The 11,029-nt window shown below is 34.7% G+C and overlaps 2 protein-coding genes across 5 annotated transcripts in view; one reads left to right on the top strand and one right to left on the bottom strand.

Moving 5' to 3' along the window:
• Positions 1-1,801: 1,801 nt before the first annotated feature.
• Positions 1,802-11,029, top strand: part of LOC133178579 (dystrophin-like) — a 136,265-nt gene continuing 127,037 nt past the window's right edge. For all 4 annotated transcript variants that reach the window (XM_061313294.1, XM_061313292.1, XM_061313291.1 and 1 more), the window contains exon 1: positions 1,802-1,859. In XM_061313294.1, the coding sequence (XP_061169278.1) occupies positions 1,811-1,859 (49 nt within the window). In that variant the 5' untranslated portion in view covers positions 1,802-1,810. The remainder of the gene's footprint in view (positions 1,860-11,029) is intronic.
• On the bottom strand, positions 7,325-10,465 carry LOC133178580 (myosin-2 heavy chain-like). Its single transcript, XM_061313299.1, has one exon. The coding sequence runs from the start codon at positions 10,463-10,465 to the stop codon at positions 7,325-7,327; it is 3,141 nt and encodes a 1,046-aa protein (XP_061169283.1).

The following is an 11,029-nucleotide window of genomic DNA, read 5'->3' as shown; positions in this document are numbered from 1 at the left end:
ATATTTTTGCATTTTAAAGTGCTGGGAAATTTTGATTTCGCCGAGCAACACCGGTACACGCCGGGTCGTCAGAGGTATGTGTGATGGTTAAGGGGGTGACACAAATCATTATCCTCTTGAACTCTGCGGCCAAATCGGAAATTAAATAATAATATTCACCTGTGTTTCTCCCCATTTTGAAAGTGAATTAATATATCACCTTGTGTGCTGTCATTTTGTGCTTCTGGTGGCGAACAGCTGGATAAGTTAATAATATACCTTATACAGGGATGATATACGGGTTTTTCTTTATTCATCTGGATGTGTTCTTTTTAACAACGGATACAGAGTTGTAATTAATAGGATTTGCGTTAATTATAAAAACAAATTCCAGACGGTGGTGCTTGAAGTTCATGTTGCACCTTCAAACACAGGTAGGCAAATATATGAATTAGATATTTTTACTTTTAAATAATATTTGAAGAAGGTTTTGCACATCTGTTTGTGGTCCAGACCGATAATATTTGGAATTCACTGGCTGTCAGTTAATGTATATAAAACAAGTGTAATTTACACCGGTAAGTGAACATGTACAAGTAGGCCTATATGTACACTTGTAACTATATCTACAGGTAGGTAATATAAACTTTTTAAAATGAAGATTATATATAGATATTTTCACTTTTGTATAATCATATTCTAAACATATAAATACATGTTTGTTATTTTGAAATAGTTTACGACCCACAAAACATACACGCGCTATTTATGACAAGATATAAAGACGATAGGCCAACAACTGTAAGGTGATCCCAGATGGTAACAGTTTAAATGACTTTAACAATTACCTGATACACACGACAGAATTAATTTAAATAGCAACTTTAATTTGATCCTCTATCATATTTAATTGATTAAACGTAAATTAGCTCCCTACTTTAGAAGCAGGTTTTACTTCAGCGAAGTTCATAGATAACTCATTTTGAAAGTGTCCCCTACTTGCTAAAATCGGTGTCGGAGAGAAGCTTGGAATAATTGCTGCAGAGCCTGAAATTTGCGGCATGCTTCTGATATTGGCTATCCTCTTCCTTTACACATATAGGATCGAGCTGGAATTTTCAAGGAATCTACAGAATTAGGCCTATTCATTATAAAGTTATTTGATAAGTCAATGCCAATGGAAGGGTGGAGGGTGCGGTCGCACGTACCCCTTTTATAAAAACTGTTTAAAAGCACTTCAATCAGTAAAATATCATTTTATTCATCTGTTTAAAGTAAAGAGACTAGATTCTGTTTATTTACCATTAATTTGAAGAAAATTATTTCCAGAATGCAGAAGAACCCATCAAAATAGTAAGTTTACCCAATTTTAAGGGGGGAAAAACTTGCCTAGGGGAGGGGACACATATACCCTCCCATTCCCTACACGGCATCCTCCTTTCAGGAAACCCTGGTGATGGCCCTGTATAACTGATCTAAAATATGTCAGAAAAGATTTTTTTGAAAGATGAAGAGTGCAGTGTATTATTTTTTGTGTTGGAGGGTGGAGCTACCCCTCCCCCCTCTTCCACCATCTCTCTTTATTACCTTCCTTCCCCTGTCAGCATTATAGCCAATTCATTGAGATGCAGATTAAACATTTTTACTTTTCTCTGTAACTTGATTAAATTGGATAAAATTAACTTGGAATGTTGAATCCTTCATGTAAAACAGCACATGTAATTGCTTACATTCAGATGAGAAGTTAAGTACAGTTTGTTTTATTTTAGGAATGCAGGTATATAGACTGTGACTTTGATGGACAGTAGCTAGGACCATGACGAGCTCTGCAATGGCAGCTAATGCTGATGATGTCAAGCAACGCATGAAAGATGGCCAGGGTTTGTTTGATTAATTTTCAGTGTGTGCTGAAATCATTCAACCAACAAAAAAAAAACTGTAATGCTAATGAATGTACAGTATACATGTACAGTTCAAAATACCACATATCATTTAAAGTTTTTGCACATTTATGCAAATATTTGCATCACCCCCCCCCCCCCCCCCAAATTATCCAAGGATTTTTTTTAAAGTTATAGTCAAAGACTTTAGCAGCAGTGTCTGCTGTCATTTTTGTAAAATTATGTAGGGCATCTTTTCATAATTCTTAACATCATTCAAATTCCTGATTTGCAGTACGTGTGTACTTAAATATCTCTATAAACAGGATATAAAATCTCAGCTTCCATGTAATTGTTAGAAATTAGACACCTTTTAATTCTTTCATTTATACAAGTGGCAAAACCTAGTTATATTTACATGTACAACTGTACACGTATATTTTGTAAATTAAGTGTACTTCAAGTACTAGCTGGGAGTTCTCGAGGGAAATTGATATTGATCTTAATTAAAATAAAAGTAATGATGGAGGAGGAGTCATTTCCTTCTTAGAAAAAACATTCATTAAAAAATATGGCATTTAATGCATTTGCATGGTATATGTATATTTAGGCAGAGTGAGGTTTATTAAGGAAGCTCTAAACACTAATGAAATTAATGCTTTTGAGACTTGGAGAAAGGTATATTACATATAGGGTAAGTAATAAAGGTGTAGTTCATTTTCAACATGGGGTATCTGCCTTCTTTCTCCAGGAAAATTATTTAAAGACAATGAACTCTTTGTGAACATAAATTGTTGTTGTTTACTTACTTTGGGAAAATTAATGAAAACAATGTATTCAGATATTTACTCTTGGTCTGAATGTTAGAATCCCTTAATTTATTTTAAATTATGTCATTAACTGCAGATTCCCAATTATTCTACCTTACTCCTAAGGGCAGATCACTCTAACTATATATAAGAACTCTTTGGTGTGCAGTGTTTAGAGCTTCCTTAAAAGCATATTCCTTTAACCTTAAATGTGTGGTGTCAGATGGATCAAAAAAGACATTCAATAATCACTCAAGTGTAAACTTAATTTTCATAAGTTCTGGAAAAAGAATCCCATTCAGATTAAAGTCACTGGTGCAAAACTGGCTCACTGTGTATAGAAAATTAAAATGTAAATTATGCATTTGTGAGATATCAGATATCTTGAATGTATTGCACAATAACAGATGGAAAAGTTTCATTCAAGTATTGGAATAATGTTGTATTTAAAATCATGATGTTTATTTAATGTTTGTATTTTCCAAGCTGTGTTTTCATTCAATCTGAATTCTTGTATGCATGAGTTAAATCTGAATTTATTTTTGGAGTTTCAACTTAAAGATGACTCTGCAGAAATTAAGATTTTAAAACTCAGACCTAATTCTTTCCTCCTGATGGGAGGGTTTAGAGTATTATTATTATTTTTTATTTCCTGTTTTTACAAACAAATATTTATTTTTTTGATTTCCTGCTTTTTCTAAAGAAATCATAAAAATCAACTCAGTTTTGAATTTAAATTTAAATTTAAAACTGTATTATAGAAACACATTTGAATAAATTAAGAAATGTGTAATTCCCCCCCCCCCCCCAAAAAAAAATACTTACAATTATAAATTGTAATATACTTTATATATATAAATAGATGTAATGAGTACTATTTAATTAATTTACACCATCTGTAACAAATATTATAATCCGTACTGCATTCATTACATCTTTTTTTAATAGCATCTTTGAGTGTGTTTATATTTGTAGGCTGTTGTCATAGACACAATGTCTTTATTTTAGATAAAATTTATGAGTTATTATAATCATCCATTATAAAAACTTGACTTTTTGACCTCTGTTGTTCCCCCCCAATGTAGGGACCATCTAAAAAGGAGAAAGAAGAGTTTATGCCCAATAGTAATGTATTCAATCAATAGGTAGTTATGACTATGAATTGAGAATGAAGTGAGATTTATTCTTTGTTTTATAATTAGCAAGCGACAATTGTTTGTATTTCCCTGATTTTTTATTTGTTGGTTTTGAGAAAAAAAAGGAGAAAATTGATATTTAGCTCTTAATATGAATCTCCTATAGGCAATCTGATGTCTCTTGCTGATCAATATTTCATTGAAAAAGCTAAGATTAGAAATGTGGAGATGGTCCCTCATACGTATCATATTATATCGCAGGGAAATAGTATCTTGTTATTGTTTGAAAAGTAGCTTGTGTCAATCTTGGATCAATTTACCTAGTACAAAAGCTGATGCGAGCAGGACTTTTTGCCCTTAGTATATAATTGCATTTTCTTTTAGAGGGAAATATTTTTGTTCTTTTTTGGAAGGAAAGTGATAAATGTTTAATTTTTTCACTTGTGCTACATATTGTAATCATGTTGATCTGAACGTTCAATCAAATATCCTAAATGTTTGATCAGGGATTATGGGCCATTTGTGATAGTGTGTGGAGAATTGCTTTTGATATCACACACTATAATGTCTTATATGAACCATTGAAGCCTTTCTTCATACAGTATTCTATATATGGAACATACATGTACTTGGCTGCTATGATGTTTTGAAGTTGCGTTAATTTTTTTTGGCGGGCTTTATATCACGAGATACCTCCTTTGTCTAGGGGAGGGTCACTCTATGGGAGGTGTGACAAAGAATTAATGCCATTAAGCTTTTATGGAATTTCGTCCAGCCCTGTGCTACCTGGAATATTTTGAAGAGGCAATGGTGTACATTTAAAGTTCCCTCTTTTTTGGTGTAGAATGTGTTGTTTACTTTGCGTACACACAGTGAAAGAGGTGACACAAAGTCTTGATACAACATTATGTGTGGACCAGTTTCCTGTTATTCTAAGGATGATTTTTAAATGACCAAAAAGGGGGGAAAAGCTTGGAGAATTTTTTAAGTCAGACCCAAAAAAAAAAAAGAATTATGTTGGAATTATAATCAGCGCAGTTTCTCAGAGGAGAGAGATTATTATGTTAAAATCCTGAGGATGACAAATTATTGCCCTGTGGAATAATTTTGCCTTGTGATTATAAATTACATTTATGTTTTCTCTGGGTTGATAATTTGCTGGGAAAGCTTCAAGGATTATAAAAGTTGCCAGTTTTATTGAAAGCTGACATAATGGATGTCAATTTCAGTGCTACCAATGCTACAACTCTCAAATATTTAAAATTCAAAGGTAGGTGGGATATATTGACACACATAATTTTATTGCATGGGCCAGAATAAAAAGAAAAGTAATTCTTCAAAAGTACAAATTCACATGTTGACAAGACCAGTTATAACATAGGGGGCTTTTTATATGTCCTTTAAATTTCCTGAGTTTTCAACAGATGCATGCACAATATCCATATTAAATAATTCATAAAGATCATACTTGGTGTTAAAAAATCTTGAACAATTGGAGATCTGAGTCCCAGGGGGATGAAACACCTCCCAACATTTCACCACATAGGTGTTAAATGCTGAAAATAGGTATCGTAGAGCAGACAATTTCAATTCACCCATTCTTCTCTGATGTTGATTTTTCAGGCAGTGTCAAAAAATGCAAACATTGATGTGGTTCGATCAGTATTTCTTTCAAGAACAAATGCAAGGAATGCAAAATTCTTTTACAGAAGAATTAATAGCATCAGAAGCCTGCATAGACTTTGATTTTAACAAAACAAATTTTGTCTTTTTTTTTTCTTTTTTTTTTCTTTTTTTTTTGGAAAAATACTTTTAAGTTTCAGTCCTGATAATTAAAGCTTCCGCAACTGAAGCAGACATGACTTGTAGCTTTGTAGGTTGGCGAGGAAGAAGTTTTACTAACAGTTTTGCTTGGGAAGAAAAAATGAAAAAAAAAGAGGTCAGAAAAAAGTTTAAGATCTGATTAAAACAAGAACAAAAACAGAGCATGTCTTACAGGGTACAATAGAAAGCATCATCTATGTTGATCATTCAATTGATCTTCTATTTGAAGTCTATAAAATACTGTATGTGTGTTTGTGTGTATACCAACTTTTGCATTTATATTTAATAGCAAGAAAAAATGTTTGTTCTCCACTGTATAACAATTGCATGAGTGTACTTCGTAAATTTCATATGTACTTAACAAAATCGAAAGGAAAGTTTTAATTTATATGAGTAAATTGTGTAAGGAAAATGTTGATTTAAATTATTAAAGATTTTCACATTCATCAATTTAGTGCTACTTCAAAGCAATCAGACAAAATTGGCTTTAATTCATACAAATATGCACTGAAATTCTGATGACAAAAAAATCCTTATCTATGAAGGCTATATATAAGGACCAGTCTGACTGATGAAAGCTAGTACATATATAAACACTGATAAGAACTGAGTACCTCTTAATTTTAATGCAATATGACACTTTGACCACTGTCCACAAATTTATTTATCAAACCAATTTCCTCATATTGCAATGAAAGCTAGAGTTGGGGTGGGGGACAATGGGGGATTATAATATGTTCAAAGTTTAATCCTTGATAAAAAGACTATAACTTCTTGGCATTCTATTCTTATGTAATGTTAACTGTATGCTTAAATGACTTTATCGTGAAGAGGGTCAATATCAGATAGATCCAGCTTTTTATCAGTATGTATTAGGATATTGAATTAAATTCACCCATGTCATAAATTCTACTGAAGTTGTGTGGGTGGGGGTCTTATTGTAATAAGTTTTATCTTAATAACTTGTTTCCTCCACTGCCCTTTTGAAGTGTTTATGATTAAAACATGAATACGTAATTTACAATATGTACTAACATTACTTATTATTGTGACCCAGAGGCAGTCATTTAAGGAGTCAGGCAGGTTCGATTGCCAGTGCTAAGATAGCTCAGTTGGTAGAGCACCAGCTGGCTATATATACCATAGTTCAGAGGGTCCAGATTCAAATCCACATCTGGTGCATATGCATTTTCATCCAATTACATTTGGTGTCATGACGGTACCCTGAAATTGACAGGTAAAATCCCTGTCAGGCCTAGGGAAAGCTTGGATGGTTAATAGTGTCTTGGGGGAGGGAGGGGGGTGGCATTTAAGAAGTAAGGAATTTGATTGTCAGAATGGCTTTTTACCAATGACCAAGATAGCTTATAATTGATTGGGTAGCTGTACCTATCTAGAGTTCAGTGGTTTGAATCCTTGTCTGATCTGTTGCATGTCATGTGTACAAATGTATTGATATGCACACACTGGCAATGATGCTTACTTTCTCTAGCATGAGATTTCCTCGAGCTTAATGCTGCCAAACTATACTTCATAATATCTTGAGAAAAATAATATAATAAATATTGAATTTAATTTAAGCTCCAAAACACAGTTTTCCAATTAAACACACACACTTGCACACACTTCACTATCACATAATCCTTAATGGAAATTAGAAAATCTTTTATGTTTTTATATATATGCTCAAAACATTTCATTTTTTATCACGTGTTACGAGACCTTTCTTGGTGTTGTTGCCAGAGAGAGAAAGGGGTTTGATTCTCCGTTCAGCTTGTGTCCCTGCTTCACCATAGTCTTTGTATCTCGCTATGAGTGACTGCAGTCTATCTCCAGCTCCTCGTTCTGTCAAACTTTTGGATCTTGACACTGGATCAGAGATTCTTGTTTCCTCAGTCTTTGGTTTTGTATATTCAAGGCTATGCATTGCCAGAGAATTTCTGTCCATCACTGCTTTCAGTTCTCTCACTACTTTATCTTTGTCTTCAATCTTTTCTTTAGATTGACGAAGCTGATTTTCAAGTGTGACGATTGTCTGCTCCTTCCTTTCAATTTCTCCAACCAGTTTGTGGAGCTCTCCTCTCATGGAGGTCAGTTCAGAGCCAACATCATCCAGGGATTCTTTGAACTGTGCAGGCTTCTTAGTCCTCTCCTCTTCCAGTTCTTCCTTAAGAGACCGAATCATCTGCTCAGTCTTGGATTTGTCCTTTTTACTCTGGCTGAGTTCACCTCGGAGAACTTCTAATTCTGACTCTAGTTCAGATACGTCTCCACTAACTCTGCCTTGGAATATTCTATTAGCCTCTTGTTTCTCAGCTTCCTCTAACTCTTTCCTTAGGTGTACTATCTCATGCTGCAGGTCTTCAACAACTTCATCCAGTCTCTTTTTGCTACCTTCAACCAACAAAAGTTGGCCATTGATGAGGGCTACTTGTTTTTCAAGACCTTCTTTCTCCCTCTCTAAAGTTTTCACTTTTTGCTGCCATCTCAGGGTCTCTTCCCCTTCAGGTCCATACTCTTTCAAGTATTGTTCATGTTCTTCTCTCAAAGCTTCACATTTGTGTTGAACTTGGATAATATCATCCTCTAAACGACATCTTTCTTCTTGAACTCGGAAAAGTTCAGTTTTTGGTACAACAGTTCCATCACCCCCTACTGCTTCTTTGAGTTCCATATTAATATGTTCCAAGGTTTCACACTTTTCATTGACTGAGTCATTCACATCCCTTAGTTGTTTATTTGTTTTTTGCAGCTCATCTACTTTGTCTTTTAGCTCTTCTATTTGAGGATTCTTATAAATAAGCTCAGTATTGGCAAGCAGTTCTTCCTTTTGGGTCACCAAATTATCTCGAATCTTTTCCAGTTCTGCCACTCGCTCCATTAAGTGTTCATTATCATGGTGAAGCTGTTCAGCTCGGATAACTAATAGTTCTACATCATGTAGTTTGGCTAGTTGGGATTCAGAGCTTTGCCTTAGCACATCATTTTGGGTTTCAAGCAATTTAATGACTTGTTCATTTTCAGCATTTGCTTGAATGAATCTTTTGTGCTCATCTTTTAATCTTTTCACATCTTCATAGTGTTCTACTAAGGCCCTGTTGTCTTCTTTCAGGTCATGATTTTCAGATTGAAGTTTTGCAGTGAGATCTTCCAGTTCCAAACACTTATCTGAAAGCACTTGAATCTCAGAATCCTTCTGACTAATGGAGGAGGTCAAGCGCTCACATGTGGTCTTCAAGGTCTCCAGATCCTCCTGACTTGTCAAAGCAGCATGTTTCAAATCTTCATCAGCTTTGTTGAGCTTCACTGATAGTTCATCTATTTTACTGACCAACAAATTATTTTCATCTTTATAACTGCGAATGTCATTCTTTAATTTCAAAATTAGTCCCTCCATTTCTTGATTGTCTTTTTTCAAGGCTTGACTTTTTGTTTCTGCAACCATTCTGGAGTAATACCCAACACTTAGGAGCTGCCTGCTTAGTTTTTCAATGTCTACTTTAAGTCGGTCACATTCTTTATTTGTTATTTCACACTGTTTTTCAAGCTCTGTTTTGTCTTTTTCAAGGGAAGTAATTTGGTCTAATGACTTTTCATTGAATTTTTTCACAGCGGACAGTTCTGCACCAAGATTATCATTAAGTCCTTTAAGTTCGGCAACTTCTGCTTGTTTTTTCCTTCTTTCCTCATCACTTCTCTCCAAAACTGTCTTTAATTTAGCTATATCTGCTTGCTGCTCATTGAGTTGATCAGTTTGGGCAATTTTTATCTGTGTCAGAGCCTCTTTGTCAATTAGAAGTTGCTGGTATTTATTGTTTAGATCCATTTTGTCATGGAACAGTCTATCTTTCTCTGATGAAGCTGCAAGAGCTTGAGATTTAAAGGCTGTTTTCTTCTCTTCCAATTTTTCTACTTGTTTTGAAAGTCTGTGTTTTCCCTCGGCTTCTGATTTCCAAGCATTTGCCAGCTTTTCATTTTCTTTCTTCATTGACTGGGTAACTTTTCTAAGCTCTAGTAACTGACCAGATAATTCTGAAATTTTTCTTGACAAATCGTCATTCTCTTCTTTGATTTTGGAGTTTTTACATCTCAAATCCCTGTTTTCCTCCTCAGTTTGCTCAGATTGAGTCTTGGCAATGTTGACAGACTCTCTAGCAATGGCCAAATCTTTCTGTATGTCTTTTAGGTCCTGTTTTAAACCTATGTTTTCAGCTTCAATGATGTTCAAAGCTTGAGAGGATTGTTCTAGCAACACAATGCGTTTTTGATTATCATTTTCAGCAACCTGGTGCTGAGCTTGAGCAGTGCGTAAGGCAACATCGAGTTTGTTGACACGTTCTTGCATTTTTTGTCGGATTTTCATGTTTTCTGTTTTGAGTTTGTCCTTCTCCTGTTCAGATAACTGTAAAGAATCAATTCTCCTCTTGTACTCATTCTCTCTTTGCTTGAGGTCTTCTACCAGTAGCGAGTTTTCTCGAGATGCATGTTCTATCCTATGGAGTCTGTCATTCTGTAGATCTAGTGTGCTCTGAGCCTCTTTGAGCTTATGCTTGAGCACGGAACATCTATTTTCACTGTCTTCAAGGTTGCCCTTGAGGTTTCTGAGAGATCTATCAATGGTAATTGGAGAGTACATACCGTTATATGTAGGTGACTCTTGAGTGAATATTCCAGGTCCATTCATTTGTGTTAAAGACCTTGGTCGCAATAATGAATTTCCAGCACAATGGAAAATGTCAGATGGCTGTGGAACATGTATTTTATTGGTAAATCCAGCACTTATTCCAAAATCTTCATCAGAAAACACCCCAGAGGAAATAATCACTGGTTCTATCATTGCCTCCAGGAAAATTTTTGTAGCATCAGAATGCTTCACCTCTGCACCTCAAGGAATTCCATCTGTGTTCTACATTTTCACAAAGCATTTATGTATATTTTCACATTTCTGGAGTTAAACTTTGTAAAACATTTTGATATACCCTGAATGTTCCATGCCAGACATATTAATCTTTGAGATTTGCAGTACTTACTCAATAACTTTTTGGAGGTAAATGTGTAGAAACTTGCTGACAAAGGAAAGAGCGTTAAGCACTCTACTGCACGGTACTAAGTTAATCCCCACTAATTCTGTCCTAATAGTTTAAGTCTTGGTTATGATATCTTGAATTAAGGAACTTTAATGTATTTAATGTCCAAATGACCTGAGATCCAAAATAAGTCTGGTATACACACATGCACTATAGTAGACATTATACCTTGGAAAAATGTTGGGGGGGGGGGGGGGGTTCGGACCAAATTAATCATAGTAGAGCCAGATTTATAGACATCTGTTATTTTCTACTTTCTGACAGTTTGTTGTATGAGTAAAAGTGTAAACTAGGAAAAACAGAAGAGAGAGTCT

The sequence above is a fragment of the Saccostrea echinata genome, unplaced genomic scaffold, assembly GCF_033153115.1.
Source record: "Saccostrea echinata isolate AGI-Se365-2 ecotype Australia unplaced genomic scaffold, CSIRO_AGI_Sech_v1 ptg000003l, whole genome shotgun sequence".
NCBI classification, from domain to species: Eukaryota; Metazoa; Mollusca; class Bivalvia; order Ostreida; family Ostreidae; genus Saccostrea; species Saccostrea echinata.
This window is presented reverse-complemented; position numbering and strand designations above follow the sequence as displayed.

Bases quoted from the DNA above. Each gene is read 5' to 3' on its own strand.
- LOC133178580 (XM_061313299.1), bottom strand. From the start codon at position 10,465: ATGATAGAACCAGTGATTATTTCCTCTGGGGTGTTTTCTGATGAAGAT.